Consider the following 18606-nt stretch of genomic DNA (forward strand, 5'->3'; position numbering starts at 1 on the left):
TTGGCCTTAAGATTTTGGCCAGCAGTGTATGATTAGCCGTATTTTTCAATCCATCTAAAGCACCTATTGACTTCATTGAGAAAAATAATCGTTAGGTACTTTTGAGACGTTGGTCTCAAACCTTTGGCAACATGACACAAAACCAAGGAAACTGATGACTTCTCGTTCGGTCAAAGGGTGAAGTCAATCTAGCCCCACTACTGTTTAAGCAGAATCTGTGGCCCTCCCTTTGGTACACATACTATGGAAAAAAAATCATTCTATCAACATAAACAAAACTTTCCTGTTTTCAATTTTTAGTTAGTGAGAGTGGTCTGTGAAGTCTTCCTTCACAAAGATAATAACATGAACATAGTTGAGGTATGATTTGACATCGGGATAAGGTACTATTAAACTCGCAATCTGAGGGTTGTGGGTCGAGAACACTCTCAAACATGTCTGTTCTGTCAGTTATGGAGACGTTGTATCGTAGCGATCATTCCTACACCTGGTTGGAAAAAGATGCCTAAGTTTGTTTGTTTGTTTAAATTTCGCGTTAGGCTACACGAGGGCGACTTACACTAGCCGTCCCTAATTTAGCAGTGCAAGATTAGAGAGAACGCAGCTAGTCATCACAACCTACCGCAATCTCTTGGGTTACTCTTTTACTAACGAATAGTGGGATGGACCATAATATTATAACGCCTTCCCCAGCTGATAGGGCGAGCATGTTCAATGTGACGAGTGTTGGAATCCGCGACCATCGGATTGCAAGTTGAGCGCCTTACATTGCCATCCCAGGCCTAAGAGATATCTAAGAGTTGGAGGTGGGTACTATTTTGCACCTATCCTTTCGCCTAATTATTCAATTCAACATTAGTGACAACTTATGCAGTTAGCCATCGAGCAACTTTGTACGAAATTCAAAATAAACAAACAGAGTTTACTTGTAGTGCAACGCAAATTTCAAAATATGCGTAACAATAACACTATGAAACATTTGTTTGTTTGTTTTTTTTCGCAAAAGCTTATCTGTCCCTAATTTAGCAGTGTAAGACTAGAGGAAGGCAGCTAGTCACACCACCCACCGCCAACTCTTGGGCTACTCTTTTACCAACGAATAGTGGGATTGACCGTCACATTTTAACGCCCCCACGGCTGGGAGGACGAGCATGTTTAGCGCGACGCGGGCGCGAACCCGCGACCGTCGGATTACGAGTCGCACGCCTTACGCGCTTGGCCATGCCAGGCCCGCTATGAAACAAGCACCACGTTTATATAACTTAGATATGGTGTGGAAGGGTTGGCGTGAAGACTTTTCTTCCACAAACATTCTTTTCGGGTGTAGTTATGGTACAATACAGGTTTTAGAACTTATGGTGCAAAATGTTTGTTTTTCTTATAATAAAGCCACATCGGGCTATATGCTGAGCCCACCGAAGGCGCAAAATGAGAAATAATTATGTGCAAAGCATGGTTAACTTTATAGAGGGCGAATGGGTAGCTCAGGATTAACTGGACGTGAAAACTAACAAAATCAAACTATTATATAGATTATAATAGATTTGCATTTGGGTTTTTCGTTTCTGTACTAGTCATATTGGAGAGATGAAAATTTATTTAACTAACACTATGCTATTAGTAGTAAGATTATAGTTAGGATCCTTAAACGTTTTAAATATGATATAATATTGGGTTTTTGTTTTTTAAGTTGAGGTAAGAAATAAATAAAAAATTTATTACAAGTTAGTTTTCTTCTGTTAGGCTCAATTATGTTCTTCCCTCGAATCTTCTCTGCTTCTCGTGTATTTCATCGCAGTTTTAATCATTTAAAACAGGATAAGGTTTTTCAAAGGAGGTTGTGCAGTAAGTTGAACTTGCGGAAAAAAGATAAACATTGGGTAAGAAGCATTAGTATATTTAACTATAAACAGTGAATTTGAATTACGCAAAACAACAAAACTACAACAAACAGTCGAAAAACATTTCTTCAGTAGTTAAGTGACTTAAGTGTAAAAGAAACTTTAAAAATAAAAACCAGAGAAAAATAAATTCTGCAGTTTGCTTTTACTTCCTTAAGTCTATTCGTAGCTCAGCAAGAGTATAAATAGGCTTCAATTAAAGTAACAGTAGCAGTATGTGCTAAGTATCGAGGTAAAAGTTTCTATAATTGTAAACCTAAAAGTGGTCAGAGGAGTGATTTTCCAAAACAAATTGTTTAGATCAGGGATTTTGAACAGTTGACCTTTCAAAGCTGTGTATATATATGTGGTCAGTTCTTGTGACCATTATGGAGGAATAAACAGAGGCAGATTTAATTATCAACTATAGGTAAAAGCTGACTGAACCCGTATTTGTTATGGCATGATGTATAATCTTACCGTCAGCATCCTTATTAGTCCCAATCCCCACTTTTAACATTTTGCTTTCCATAGTATACTTAAATTATTATTTGATGTTAGAAGAGCTATGTCGTTAACTTGTAACTGATATAATTGATCACCTATGATCTTTGATTATATTGATTAGTGTAATGTTAAGTATTCAGTAATGTTAAAAAATGAAGTTAGATTATTTAACTAATCTTGGAACTGTGAAACTGTATGTATTGAAACACTGAATTCACTTAGTGTTTTCATGAGGCTTGGAATGTTTTAGTAAACATTACAAACAAAAACCCTTTAAAACAAAATATTCTACTAAATATATCTTTATTAACTCATTCAGAGTGAAAGATGATGATCTTGTTGAAAATAATCTTTCATTCAAAGTGCTTTTCAATGTAGATTTCATATTTCATTTGCTTAACCTATAAAACCCTGTAAATGTTTTGTCTCTTATTTTCTTCATTCTAACACTGACTGTAAAGAAATCAAAAGTTGAAAATATGAAAAAAAATTGTTTTTTCTTTGCAAGGACTGCATATTTGTTCAGAAAGCTCTGTTACTTAACATTTTATATTTTCTTTTGACTTTATGGTTTTAATACTGTACTTGTACTATTGGAACAGTAATCCTTGCATAAAAACAATAAATCACAACAGGAAACTATTAGCTGTTTCCTTTAGAGCTGACACAACAACAAGTGAACTAGTGTCATATTATACATTGGCACTGAAACTAGTGTAATTTTGGACATTTTATTTTACTGAGATTTAGGCTAAGCTGATAATTTATACCAGTTAATTACTTTTAAAACTGTATAGGTAAAATGTATAAAAAGATCCTGTAGCACTTGTTGTATAGCCAACCTGTTTTCACTTGAGTAAAAGTATTTGATGTTCTCTCATAAGCCACATTGAGTCTCTACAGCTGGGTGTCCACAGAATAGAATCATATCAGCTTTCATGTATGCATTTTGAAACAAAAAATATATCTGGATTTCTAAGTAAGCTATGAACAGGTTACAAAAATTGCATTATAAATTTTGATTATTGTTTTCAGTTAATTCATCTTGCTTGATTAGTGTTATAATTCGTGAAAATAATCAACTAATCCAAATTAGTGTTTTTGATTACTTCAACTATCTAATTTTAATGTAAAAATAATTGATTAGATGAATGTAATTTATAAACCAACATATCAAATACCCTAGTCATTCAACTCTAGTTCTTAATTTTAACATTATTAACCAGTTGTTTAGCTTTTTGGATTTTTAATTTATTTTTAACTAAATTTCTAGCTTCCCATAAATATTTAAATTATGCAACATATACAAGTTCATTGCATATATCCTTGATTTTTCATTCATGTTTTCAATAAGCTAGTTAAGGTTTGATTTTCATCATTTTTCATTGTAGAAACATGCTAACCTGGAATTAAAAGGAATTGATTTCCCAAAATTAAATTATCACTCTGAATCAATAATGTTAAATCTTGTTCAATCTCCTAAAAACTGGTTTGCTGAATGTCAGGCTCTAAATTTTAATTGTTTTCAAACTATCAGCATGTTTCAACAAATCAAATTTGATCATTCAGTCATCACTCTTACAATCCTATATTATTAGTGAGTGGTTAACAGTAAATCTAAAATGGTATTCCTCATGGTTTGATGTCTGATTACTTGATTTAGAAATCCATCCTAAGTCTTGGAATCTTTCTCACTACTATTTGACTTCTTAGAATCTTAATCAGTATGTTAAGAACAAAGTCTGTTATAATTACTGTATAATCATTCTTATTAGTAAAATTCTCACCTTATATAATTTCTTATTCAGCAAATGTAATCAGGTGGCTTATAAAAAGTCTGTTAACAGTTATTTTAATCTTGAAACACTAGATTATAAGTGGAATTTGTTAATAAGCCAAACAATTAATTCATTACATTCAACTAATGAGTTATTTTCACTAATCTTCCTATTTTATCTTTTGTTACTTTTAAATACATTTTCAAACTATTCCTTGTTTAATATGATAGCCATTGTAGGTATAACAGTTTAGGATTAAGTTACTTGTTTAATCTTAAGCTTTTGTACATGGAAATGTATCATGTGTGACATAGTAGAAAATCTATTACAAGCAGGGGCATAGATTTTTTATACCCGATTGGGGGGGGGATGACTTTTGCAACCACTTATCTGGACTGTTCAATTTGTAAATTGGTAATCTCTGATTACGTGAACCTGAAAGCTGTAAACATGCAGCCACAGAGTAATCTTGTTGCCACTATACTTGCATGTATACTTAGGCCTACTGACTGATACGAACTATCACTTAGATCAAAAGCTTAGAAGCATGCCTATATTAAAGATGTATATTTTGGCTACTGAAAAAGCCTACATCTCGGCCTAATTATGTAATTCGATTGGTAAAAACATGAGAATCACAAGAGCAAACATGCAATTTTGTAGGCCTGTGATGCAATAAAACAATTCAACAGACCAAACTGTAAGGGGGATGATTGTATGCACCATACCCACCACCTAAAATGAAGGGGGAATTTTTACTGTTCAGCTACATGGTTATTTTTTTCCATATAAGTTTTCAGAAGACTGCAAAAGAAACAAAAACTAATTGTATATCAAAAGATTATTCAAAGATATCATATAATAAAACTAGTAAAGATTCTTGTCGTGGTGTGTGATAGATAGTGTACATTTCAGTAAAAATAAATTTACTCTGGTCTTAGAAAATAAAGACATTACAATGTTAACTATATGGTAAGAAAACTTGTGGTATTACTGAATGATCTTTATGCTGATGTTAATTCCTGAGGTGGAAGACTGAAGTGTGAGGAATATTAAATTCACAACAATCCAAAAACATCTTTACTGGTATTTTCAATTTTCAGCTTACCAAAGGAAAGGAAACCAGTTAGTAGCACCAACCATAATTCTTGTACAATTTTTATCTATGAATAGGTTTTACTATCACATTGCAATACTTCCTGACTGGCATGACCCACTAGTTAGGGTTGTTGTCTCATGAATCGATGGTCATGGATTCCATAACCAGTGTCAAAAAAGAAGTGAAAGGTGTTTATCCTTGTAGCAATGGGAGCATTGTAATGTTATTGTCAATCCTACTATTTATTGACAAGAAAGTAGTATAAGAGTTAGTAGTGGGTACTGTTGGCCATTTGCTTTCCCTCTTGTTGGTAAGTTCAAAATTAAGAATTGTGGTGGATAGCCTTAGTAACCTTGCCACAACTCAGAAATAAAGAAACAGATTTAATTCTCCCATAGTTGAAAGAGCAAGTGTGGTTAAGGGCAGTGGGAGTTGATTCAGTGGCTCTTAAATCATTATGTGACCAATATTGTCTCAACATGCTTATGAAGTTGTAAAACTACTAAAATATCTGGAATAACATTACTGGAGAAGTATATGTAGTACTATTGCAACAGGTGACTGATAGATGAAATGATCTTTCTTTGTTTTCTTATGTTCAACCATTCATGTATATTGTTAGAGACCTCCAGTATCCTGTATACCACTATGTATGTGTGTTAGGCATTGCAGGTGAATCATTATTTTTCACATGTTAACTTAGTTAATCATAAATTAACTATTTTTAAACAATGTAAAAAAGTAGGCATTGAGGTTTAAAATGAATGTTATTAGAAAGTTTATATTTAAAGGATTTTTTTAAATACTTTCACAACCTCTTGGCTTGGGGGAGGAGACATGCTAACAAGGTGTTTAAGGTTGCTAGACGTTCGAACCTGTTAATGTGGATGACATTTTTTATTAAAAGCTGTAGCTAGCAAGAGTATGGATGACAACTTTTGAAAAGCTCCAGAAGTGAGATGAACTAAAATTGTGTTGCTTTTTAAACAAAATGGATATCTGTGTAAATGTTTGCCTTACTCTGGTAGAAGCAGCAAATTTAAGTTCAATAAAAGATCAAAGGAGTATTTTAAATATAAGGAAATTGGGTTTTGTGTGTACCTAGAAATAGGATGATAGAAAATGAGATAGCCTAAATGAGACAAATAATCCTTTCTTACTGCTTGAGAAAAATAATATTTATCAAGGAATACCTAAATTCTGAACTTGCAACCTCAGAATTTATATAATTGCATGTTAAAAATTTGGTATGAGCCTTATGGAAAATCTTTCTTTATTAGAGAAAGAATATAACTAATGAAATTATAAAAGTTCAGAGCATAAAGTTCAAAATAATGGGTCATTCAGCCATATGTTGTTACCTCTAACCCTCCCCCCCAAAAAAACACACAAAAAAACAACAACAAACTAAAGTATCAGAATAAATTGGATTTATCTCTTCATACCCATTTATCTATCCAACAGAAGATTAAAGATTTTTTAGTTATTTGAAAGTAAGATACTGAGCTTGTACATAAAACAACTGACACAATTTCTTATCAAAGAATGTACAAATTAAAAAAAATGTTTCAAATACTTTTTTTTTTCCAGGCAAAGTTATTGAACAAGAGGTGGTCAACAGACTTGGCAATCCAGCACTTTGATGACTTTTATTCAAGTGTATTTGGGAAACAATGGCCCTCTATAAGGCTGGCTTTGCTCTGCCCCCACAAATATTTTGCTGTTATCAATTGGTTTTCTAACCAAAAAGAAACAAAAAATATACTTTATCGCCTTGGAGCATTAAATTTGAGAGATGTATATTTGTCTTTTAATATTAACACCCAAAACAGTGTAACTGATCAAAGTGAAAGTGGTTCTGATCCTATTGCAGTGTATCAGACAGAAACACCTAATCAGACAATTTCAGTTGAAGTGGAAAACCAATCAGACATATCTTCTGATGATTCTGAAGTAACAGGCTATTCCAGTAGTTGTAATGAGAGTATAGAAAGTCCTCGGTTTATCAGTCCAAATAATTTGATGAGGCTGGCAGAACATGATTATATGCCTGTGACAAAGTTGAGATATCAAGAAGAAATAGTCAGTGAAAAGGAATATTTTGATTTCTACCAATCTCAGATGAATGAACCTTTTTCAGTTGAACAAGAAAAAGAATTGAACTTTCCAGAACACTTGAGTGCATGGTTTTTTCCCCGAGGAGATCTTTCCGATTTTCCAAGTCCGAAACACGATTCTCTTGGCTTACTTGGTATACAAGTTACAACATATGGGTGGTTTTACAGATTTATATGTTTTTCTTTAATTACTAAACACTTATGTTTTTTTAATGTTGTACTAGTGACATAGTGAGTTTCATAGTTCTAAATTATTAACATGTTACAATTAACCAGTTTTGGCAAATAATTATAACAGCTGTGTGGTATTGTAGAATTTGCTTTTTTGGAATCAACAGAACATAAAGTTAAAATGTTATACTGACATTATATTAAAAATTTTGAAAAACAGTTTCCAATACAGTATTTACCTTCTGTCACAAAATTATCTATTCATGTTTGGTGTTGCCCTCTATGTATGAACATTTTTTATGCATGCCACAAGCCTTACACACTCTTATTGTTGGAATTAATAACAATCCAACGTGTGTCTCGTGCAAATCATCAGGCATCATCTGTTAACCAATAGTAGCGTAGTATGTTCATGTGATGCACTTCTTTACCAAACCTTTACTTCTTGTTCAGCAGCTTTCAAGTATAGATGTTTTCTTTTGTGCTTTGTGTGATAAATGTTTGAATGTTTGATTTTTATTTGAAGTGTTTTTTGTTCTGTTTGTTACATCACCACTTCCAGTTTGTTGTCATTGCTTTTCTGCACTAGCATTTTATTATAGTTTAGTAAGTTATGAATTCCAAAGTCAACATTACCACTTCAGGAGACACACTAACAAGTCTACTGCCTCAGGTGCCGTCAAAACACAGGGAGAACGATCACCTATTTCTTTTCAAGCTGATCATCTCTATGACTGTATTCATCTCCATACTCTGGTAGAACTAAAACTTGCTCTTCATTGGTCTGGTAATACATTACTCCGGACCTGATGATATTTATTACAAGATGCTGCGCCATCTTTCTCCTCCCTCTCTTGCTATTCTTCTGATTGTTTTTAACCAGATCTGGCAGGAGAATGTTTTTCCTTATGTTTGATGCCATGCTATTGCCCTCCCTTTTCCTAAACCTGGGAAGGATACCAAGATTCCTTTGAACTACTGTCCAATTGCTTTGAGCTGTCTCTGTAAGATCTTGGAGAGGATGGTTAATGTTCATCTTGTTTGGTTTCTCAAATCAAACAACCTCCTCTCACCCATTCAGTGTGGGTTCCGAAGACACTGCTTTACCATGGACCACCTGATTCGACTTGAAACATCAATCAGAGAAACCTTTCTCAAACAAGAATATCTTGTTTCTGTATTTTTTTTTACCTTGAAAGAACTTATGATACAACATGGAGGTATAGTATTTTGCGAGACCTCCACTTGTATGGGCTGCATGGCAATTTACCCATTTTTATTAAACATTTTTTAATGAATGTGCAATTGCAGGTCCATATGGGTTCGACACTTTCCCTTTCTTTCCCACAGGAACTTGGAGTTCCTCAGGGCTGTGTCTTGAGTATCACACTTTTCATTATAAAGATTAATGGCGTTAGTGGACATCTACCCTTACAGTGGGAAATGGTCTCTTTGTCAACGACTTCCACATCTCGTGTCAGTCGTCAAATATGAGACAGCTACAGACTGCCCTCAGTCATTTATTGATGTAGACCACAACAAAAGTTTTCAACCTTTCTCTCTCCAAAACTGTTTGCATGCACTTTTGCCATCAATTGGGTGTTCATCTTGATTCTGAACTCTGTATTGGTGAAGCTGTGCTTCCTGTGGTCCATGAGGCAAAGTTCTTGGGGCTTATCTTTGACATCAAGCAGCTATGTGCCAAGTGTAAAAGTGCACTGAATATTCTCTGTGTCATCCCTTCCACCTCTTGGGACAGATCGAAGTTCCTTGTTCAATCAAAACTAGACTATGGGTCTGTGAGTCTCCCAGGACTTCAGCCTTGAAAATATTGGACCCTGTTCACTACCACAGGCTTTGGCTCTGCACAGGAGCCTTTTGCACTTCTCCAGTCCAGAGTTTGTACACGGAGTCCCATGAACCCCTTCTACACCTTTGTCATTTGCAACTGTCTTCAATGTATGCTTCAAAATTTTGATCTTTATCACAGCATCCCACATGGGATTGTATTTTCCTTCCTCAGTGGACCACACTTTTTTATAATAGATGGTCTGCCACTGCTCCTTTTAACCCTTTGTCTCCAGGTGTAGTTGGATGAAATGGGTCTGTCTTTGGATGACATAGCAGTATCCACAGATCAGCTAATCCCACCAAAGCTAATTACTATCCCCATATGTGACATCTTTTTGAGTTATCTGAAGAAGATACTCCTGATTGGAAGTATTGCCTTCTATTTGCCGAACATCTTTCGAACTATCCTTTCACTCCCATTTATACAAATAGTTTGAAATTAGATGACACTGTGGGCTCTGCCATTGTTTGTCGTGATTCAGTTGTTGCACATAGAATCTTCTCTACAGTTTCTGTGTTCACTACTGAATTGTATGCAGCTTTTCTTGCCCTAGATTTCATAGAAGCTATGCAGTACATAAACTGTACCATTTATACTGATTCATTTTGCTCTCTGTTAGCCTTGGAATCCATTCACATCAGTTCTCACCCTATTCTTGCTTATATTCAAAACTAATTGGCTCATTTTTCTTTAACATCTACTTCTATCCAGTTCTTCTGGATACCAGGCCAGGTTGGTATTCACGGGAATGAGCTTGCTGACCCCGCAGCTAAACTTTTTGGTGATTCATCAGGCATCATCTCTGTTTCTTTCTTTTGCCTGTTACTATCTAATGGTTGTTCATTCTGACAACTTTACAATAGTGGCTCATATCAACCATCAAGAAGGCACCTGGTCTATAGATCTCTGTTTCTGGACCTTTTATCTTCTATACTGGGCTCAAGCACATCACGTTTGTTTTCTCATGTATCATTTGCCGGGTGATTTCAATCTCATAGTGGAGCATCTTTCACATCCTGACCTAATCTTAGATATAGGGCTGCCCTTTTCCATAACTTCCATTTCTACAGATACCATATGGTTTTTAGTTCATCTGTGTTTCCTATGCTCATGTATTCCTTTTGGATTCTGAAGCATCATAACCTTCCAGATTTGAACCACTTCTGCTCCTTTTTTTTTATTTGTTCCTTGAGACTCATTTCATTCTCTCTTTTTTGGCCTGTGGATGTTTCCAGTCTGATTTATTTGCAACTGACATTTACTATACCTTTTTTCATCTTATCTATCTTTCCCTTTGTCCTGGTTGTTCTTTTCTCCTGAAGTCTGTAGCAGATTCAGAAGATTGTTTTTTCTTTTCTCTTATCTTATTATCTTCTGCCTCCCATCTTTACTCTCATCCATACCCAGGTAGACTGCTGTGTCCTTTTGGGGCCCAAATACCCTCCTGGGTGTGCTCAACTATCTTTTCATTCCATGGCAGTCCTCATCCCTTTGTGATCTTTCCCCTTTTACCCTTGAAAACTAGATACACCTTCTGGTCAATTTGGCTTACTTCTCTCTACCTTCTTAGTTCAGTGTGTCATCCTGTCAAGTTTGTCACCTCACATTTTCCATTGCTTCCCATCTTTTTCATTTGTTGGAGGAGATTTTCCAAGCTGGTGTGTAAACCACTCCAACTAGGTTCGTTTCCCATTATCTTTATCATATTGTTTTTCTGTACTCTTCCGGGTTTCATCTTCTACCTGTAACTGTGCTTCAAACTCCAGTGTAATTTTAAATAGTGAGTTTTGTTCTTTTTTTTTTTTTTTCAGAGGCATTTCTAAATTCCCTTTTTTTGCACAGATCCCATTCTGACTCATGCTTTTATCCATAGCTTCATATAGTCAATGCAGAAATTGGGTATTCCACAAAGCCACTGGAAAGTTATTTACCTTGCAGTGATTACTTTGTACATTTGTCTATTCTAGACCATACCACGTGGTATACTACCTGCATGAGTAAAGCATAAGGGGACAACTGTTCATCCCTGCCATGTTTTGAGTGAAAAACTCAGTGTTGTCTACTTTTCACAATAGAGTATTGTGATCACCCATTGCACTTTGTGTGTTTAAGTGGTGGTAAGTACTGTATCAGTTGTTTTTTGTTTGTTTTAACACAGAAACTGTATTCTTTCCTACTTCTCTGGTGCTAATATCTTCTGTCAAACTATAAAATGATGGTTAGGTAGACGACTGTAGAAAGAGTCATACATCACATGAGCATGCTACATTACTGTTGCTTAATAGGTGATGCATAATGATTTGAATGAGAGACACATGGAATGTACTAATTCCAAAAAGGGGAGTATGCAAGGCTTGTGGCATGCATAAAGAAAATGTTTATATGTAGAGGGTAGAACTGAATGAGAACAACTAATTGTGCGAGTTGAAGTCAGAAATACATGTACTGTATAGGAAAATGATAACATTTGACATTGCATTCATCACTTAGCTAATTCCAAGACTTTCAGTATCAACATATCACTTCCTTCTTGTATTATTTCATTATGAAGAATAAGTCAAACTTTTTTGAATGTTCTAAAAATTGAAACAGTTCTATAAGTGTGGTAGTTGTTTAAGAATGAATAGTTAATTTTTGTCATGTTATATGTTCAATACTTTAAATATATGCATCAGTACTTAGTTTTCTAGAGTAATATATTTCTTATTATGCTCACATACCATGTTCTGCATTGGTTGTTTTACAGTTTTATAAATTTGTAACTTTTCATTTGACACAGGATGATGATGTGTTTAATCTTATGGTGAATTATAAGACCACTTCTTAAAAATATCTGTTTTTTTATGTAATATTTTGGACTTCTATGAATAGTTTTTAATGACACACAGTTTAACCTTACTTCAGAATTTCTAGTACTGATCTGATGATTTTAAAAACATAATATTAGTGCAGAAACATGAAGTATTATCTTGTGAATTTGAGATAAAAGAAGAAAGAACCAGTTCTGGTTTACTTTTAGGAATGTGCTTAGAAGATATTTGGGTTTCTCGGTATCTGTTGTAGGACAAAATGAATCGTTAAACACAAGGAAGAAATGTCGCCAGAAAAACTGTTGGATCAGCAAACATCAATCAAAACATATTTGTTAGTACAGAAATTTGAATATGTTATGTTAAAGGGCTTTTGAATATGTGAATCAGCAATACTTAACCATAGCTTATATAAAGTTGAAGCGAAAGTTGTGAATCACATTTACATTTACATATTTTATAGGTAATGTGACGACCAGAAACATTTGGAAGGGTACATAAGAATCCTTTCTAATGTAAAGTATTCAGCTACTTGGATCACAAAGATATACAAGATTTGGGATTTAGAATTTTCAAGATAAGAAATAATATTTGTATTTAATGACTGGGTGAAAAGAAAGGCATATGGATGGCTGTCATATATGGCATGGTCAAATATGTCAGTTTGATTGTAATAATGTGGCGAGTCTCCAAAATCAGTTTAATATAATGTATTAAATGTATGTATTTATAACATACACAAAATAACCATTGATAAAATCTGAACTTGAAATGTAATTAAAAACAATTATTTGTGATTTTTTAAATATTTGATACCAATATAACTGCATCATTAACCAATGCATCATTTGTGCTTAGGTTACTACTTAATGGATGGAGCTTCAGTGTTACCTGTTCTTGCCTTGGGAATCAAACCAGGTGATTTTGTGGCTGATTTGTGTGCAGCACCTGGTGGAAAAGCCCTTACAGCTCTTTTTACTCTTCTGCCAGGTGAAGAACTAGTATTTTAAGATGTTTATACAGTAAAACCTGTCTAAGCCAGCAACTGCATGGGGCAAAAATCTGTACAAGCTGGGAATATCAAAATGTTGCAGTATTATCTTAAGATTTCTTTTATAAAAGACCCTTTTTTATCAGAACCTGCGTAACGTGAACAAAAAATTATCTTTTCACCCACCTCATCTATCAACAAGTTGGATTAGTACCTGAGTAAGGTGGAAAAAATGTTTTTGATTAAATATTAATTTATTGTTTAATTAATAATTTGTTTAAATATTGATAAATTATTAGTCATTTGTTACAGTAATTTATTAATAATTTGTTTAAATATTGATAAATTATTAGTCATTTGTTACAGTAATTTATTAATAATTTGTTTAAATATTAATAAATTCTCAGACATTTGTTACAGTAGGTATTGGTTAAATAAATTCTGCCTTTTCTCTGCTGTCATTATTCCGGAGGTTGCTATTCAAAAGAATGATTGACTGTACTTTTGGTTGCTTTTGCTGATGGGAAAACTAGAGGAATCATGCTTTCAAGTGAAAGTCTGCGCTGTTTCAAAAATTTAAGGAAGAATCAACTTCCTGTGGAATGGAAAGTGAATAATAAAGCATGAATGACAAGTGCTATATTTGAAGAATTTTTGAACAAATTAAATAAAAGTATGGAACTAGAAAATAGGGATATTCTACTTTTCCTGGATAATGCAACATGTCGCTCTAAAATTCAACTTTCAAATGTTCTTTTAGTCTTTCTACTTCCATGTACAACATCAGTTCTACAGCAACTAGATAATGGAATTATACGGTATATAAAATTGAAATAAAGAAAAATTTACGCTTCAGCATATTATTCCAAACATGGACGACTGTAAGAGAGCATCTGAAATGACCATAAAAACTGATGTATTGGATGCAATTGTATTTTTAAGTCATTTGATCAAAGCATAAAAGATGAATGCGTAATAAAGTGCTTTCGAGATTGTGGAGAAGTTGTTTGTAATGACAATTCTAGTGAAATCCAAACTCTGATTGAGAAGATTGATGCAGATGATTCTGTGAATGCAGAAAGTTTTGTGAACGTTGACAGGAATGTTTTAACAGAAACTGATGAAATTGATTTAAAATCTATAATAGAATCACAAAATGGTAACAGTGTGAGAGATTCAGAAGATGAACAAAATGGAAAAGATAAGTGAGGAAATAGAAATTCCTACTTCATTGCAAATGTTAAGTTATATTAACGCTGTCAAATTATATGCAAAAATAAAGGGGGATAATAAACTTCATGAAAAGGCTGTAGAATTGGTGTTCTCTTAATTGTATGAGAAAGCCCATTAGAAAAAACAAAACAGCTGAAATTGGACACTTTCTTCAAATGCATTTGATTAAGATTTTGTGTACTTGTGTATATTTTGAATGTCTATTTTTGTTCTTATTCTAATAAATACAGCATAAACAGTATAATAACTTTATTCACAAATGTCTTACTTCCCTTTAGTCAAGCAAGTATAACATTCCACTCAAAAATATATAAATTGGGAAATGCGTGTTCACTGTCACATCCAGAAATTTTATTCGGTTCCATGCGATTCCATCTTAGACAGGTTGTACTGTATAAATATTTATAATTATAAAATATGACAGTAATGCATTATATTAGGTTGAGGAATAATTCGTGAGCATTTTTAAATAATTTCATTCAAGCATTACATGCAAGACTATACAATACTTCAATGCATGAACACATTACACCCAAAACATTTATTATGATACTTTATTTCATGTAATACCTAAGTATATAGTATGCATTGTTTTAAACGAAATTGCAAGAAATTAAATGCGAAAAGCAGATGGTGTCGAAAATGCTCGATTTTGTCCACTTGACATTCCATTTAATGAGCTGAAAATGAAAGCAAAAATTAAAGACATATGAAATTCAAACACACCATCTGTTAGAGCAAAAAATTATCTACCAAATGACATGAAATATTTTGCGAAAGCATTTCATTTATGAATATATTTTTTTAACTTGAAAAAATGCTCACGAATTATTCCTCAACCCAATATTTTGAAAATAACCAACAAAGTTTTGTATTTTGACTTCAGTAATTTTTTAATTTTTTTGCAGTTGAAAAAGAGTAAAAATGTTTTTAAATTCTATTCAATCCTAACTTCTGCATTTCTCCTACTGTTTTCTAGTATAAATTATGGGACAACAAGGTCTTTGATTCAACAAGAGTTTTAACTATGGTTCTTTCTGTTCCATGCTTAGTGATCTTGGTTGCACCATATTAGCCAGCTAAAGCATGGTTTCAACTTCTTCAGCATCTTTATGAATATCCACCTCTTCCACATTGGCAGTCTTTGAGACAACCTTAATCAGACATTCTCTGCTCAGATGTTCAGAAACTCAGTATTCATGCTTGGAAGTTATGCAGTTCTTGCCCAACATAATGGATTTAACTTGTAAGGTTTCTCTGTATTTAATTAAATCTCTTCATGAGCTAATCATGATCATTTAACAACAGAAATGGAATATTTATTGTCAGTGATTTATTAAAATGAATTTAAACCCTTTTTATCTGAAAGTGTCTTCCATGTTTCATCTATGATGACAATATAAGGCATCATTTACCACTATTTTGAGGTATTCCAATTATTGGAAAAATTTTGAATTCCAAGTTTTATCAGGTCTACTAAAATCCTTTTGTATTATTTGGCCCAAATGACCTTTATAGTTACTAAATTGGGATTTTACAGTTGTTTTTACATGTTTTTTTTTTATTATTGTTTGCTAGTGGACATTGTCATTCAGTTATTTTGCAATCCATGTAAATAGGAAACTTTATTATTCCTCATTTGTCCTGCTTTACCCTAGTAGATCTTTTCTTCCTAATACTCTGGCAGCTAGGGAAGTTGAATGATTTTTCTCATCAATTCATTTATCAGGCATTTCTCAACTTTATGACTACTCCAATACTGATAATTTGTTATGCCCCATGAGGGCTCTCAAGTGTTATGCAACTTGTACTAACTCATTTTGAGGTATTAGGAACCAATTGTTCTTTCATTGTCCTAATCAGTTGGCTTCACAAGTTGATTCACATGGCTTATAACAGAATATCATTATGCAAGAAAATCTTTTTCATGTCATATCACACCATGTTTGTCTTATCTCTATGTCATAGGCTGCCTGGTTGAATTGCTCTATGGAACAGTGTGTGGGTTGGTATGTAGACTACTTCTAATACTTTTCTATTTCTTTGCTTACATGATCTAGCATGTACCTCTTTTTGAGGGTTTTTGACTATGCCTTGTAGCTATTCTGACAACATCTGTAGGCTTTAACCAAAGGTTATTATATCAAATACTCTTTTATTTCCATGGTTCCTTCAGTTGTCACTGTTTCCTGCTCTGTGGCGAGTGATGCTCGGGCACATATGCTTTCTCTTCTCAATTCCACACTAATAACCACTTTCATTATAATTACTATAAGTTGCAGAAGGCTCTGTCAAAATGGGGTGTTCCATAAGACCATGTAGGTGCTTACTGGATAGTTTTACCTTATAATGGACCATCATGGACTATAAAGTTAAAGGGAATTCTGTCTGTCCCAGTTTCCAGTCATTGGGGTTGTGAACAGAGGCTTTTCCTCCACAGTGTTTGAGTGTGTTTGTCTGTTCTTGAAGAAGAGGGTGAAGTTGGAGGCCTTTCTGCTTGAGTCTCTGGATGTTTTTCCCAGATGTCAGTAGCAGTGGCACTAGCCTTCACAGGAGCCTGCTCATAATTCCAGTTCAAATTTGGCAAGAAACAATCTGGAGAGTGCATGGCCCTTCTGTTTGATCAATGTTGATTTCATATATTGTTTATGGAAGGAAGTCCATTAACTCGTAACTGAGAATGAGAAATGTTCCATCATAGGTCCTTGGTGGAGCTTATCTTTCACACTATCACCATAATTCCAGAGGAAAGTGAAATACTCCTTGTCCACTTAGTTGGTGAGTGAGGATGAATGTTTATAATTTCACACTGGGTAAGTTCTGTTCCTTTGGCTGAGTATGACATACAGAATCCTGTTATTCTTAAGCTAGGGTGTTGCCTTTTGGACTTCTTCAGGTGGAGGAGAATGTTTGTCCATTTAGGTATTGCTTACTTTCTCGTGATTTCTTTGGTGCAAAATGCATCACTATGTGGCTACAGGTTGGAATTTAGTCTGTAGTATGATATGCATTTAACATTGTGATCCAGTAGCTCTTGTCACTAACATGGGATATGGATATCGCAACACCTTAATTCCAACCCTGAGTTGTGGTTGTCTGATTGGGGCTTACATATACCAACAATTGCTTATATTCTATACCATCTTTGATATAGGAACTAAGTTCCAGGTGAAGTGCATATCTGTTCTGGATGCAGTACAGTTTCCTCATTATTATACTAGTTTTTATCTCCTGTTCTATACAGATGCTTCCTGTATGAATCATACCTGCACCAGTCTTCCATTTTCTCAGTGTGGTATTCTGGCTATATTGTCAGCAAATGGTGGATATGTTTTGGAAGTTTACATTTTACTAAACTGAAAATGTATTTCTAATATTACTCATCCTCCTTTTACTCTCTCCTGTCCTACCACCCCCTAAAAGCCAGTTTATGTTTCAAAAAAGTGATTACATTATCAGAATGAGGTGTGTATATATACTGTATTTAGAAGATGCATTGCAATTGGTGGAGAATTTTGTAAATTAGAATTTGCCTAAGGTATTCAAGTGGGGTATAAGAGACTGGAGCAAGAATTTTCAATGTTTAGGAGATCGAGGAATAGTCATATTATCAGCAGGGATAAGTATTATTGGATATACATTTACAATTTAAAAAAATGTTAACTTCAGTGAGCTGACCTTCATCAGACCTCTAGTTTGGAGCTCATGCATATTTAAATAAAATCTGCCCACTTATAAGGCATTATGCTCTTAAGTTTTTGTTATATTATTATCTGTGGTTATTTGGGTTCAATAAGATATATTCAATGAGATTTGTCAATACTTATGGTTGAATTTAGGTTTGAAATTAGAACTTATTTGTATCCTTTGTCCTATAATGTTAGATTAGGTATAACATGGGTTTTGTTATTTTACCTGTGATTCATCTTACTGATATATCATGATGTTGTAAAGAAAAACATCTCATACATACATTATTGTTAACATACAAAATTTTATAATATAACATCTGTTTCATTTTTGTTATTATTTATCTTTTATACTTCATATTAACTTTGTGTGGACTCCTGATTTGCACAAACTGTAAAGTTAAAGTTTTGAAATTGGAGCTTGTTGATATAGATAGTCCTGCACAGTTCAATTAGGCTTATGGGTGTCTGTTATTTTG

The 18606-nt window shown here is 33.8% G+C and overlaps 1 protein-coding gene across 2 annotated transcripts in view; it reads left to right on the forward strand.

The window, feature by feature from the left end:
* Positions 1–1460: 1460 nt before the first annotated feature.
* Positions 1461–18606, forward strand: part of l(2)10685 (5-methylcytosine rRNA methyltransferase l(2)10685) — a 41318-nt gene continuing 24172 nt past the window's right edge. Inside the window, exons 1-4 of one of the 2 annotated variants that reach the window (XM_076481547.1) lie at positions 1461–1880; positions 6855–7515; positions 12468–12548; positions 13073–13204. In XM_076481547.1, coding sequence (XP_076337662.1) covers positions 1752–1880; positions 6855–7515; positions 12468–12548; positions 13073–13204 — 1003 coding nt within the window. In that variant the 5' untranslated portion in view covers positions 1461–1751. The remainder of the gene's footprint in view (positions 1881–6854; positions 7516–12467; positions 12549–13072; positions 13205–18606) is intronic. The other variant, XM_076481548.1, reaches the window with a different exon arrangement.

Source organism: Tachypleus tridentatus, chromosome 13 (genome assembly GCF_004210375.1).
Source record: "Tachypleus tridentatus isolate NWPU-2018 chromosome 13, ASM421037v1, whole genome shotgun sequence".
NCBI lineage: Eukaryota > Metazoa > Arthropoda > Merostomata > Xiphosura > Limulidae > Tachypleus > Tachypleus tridentatus.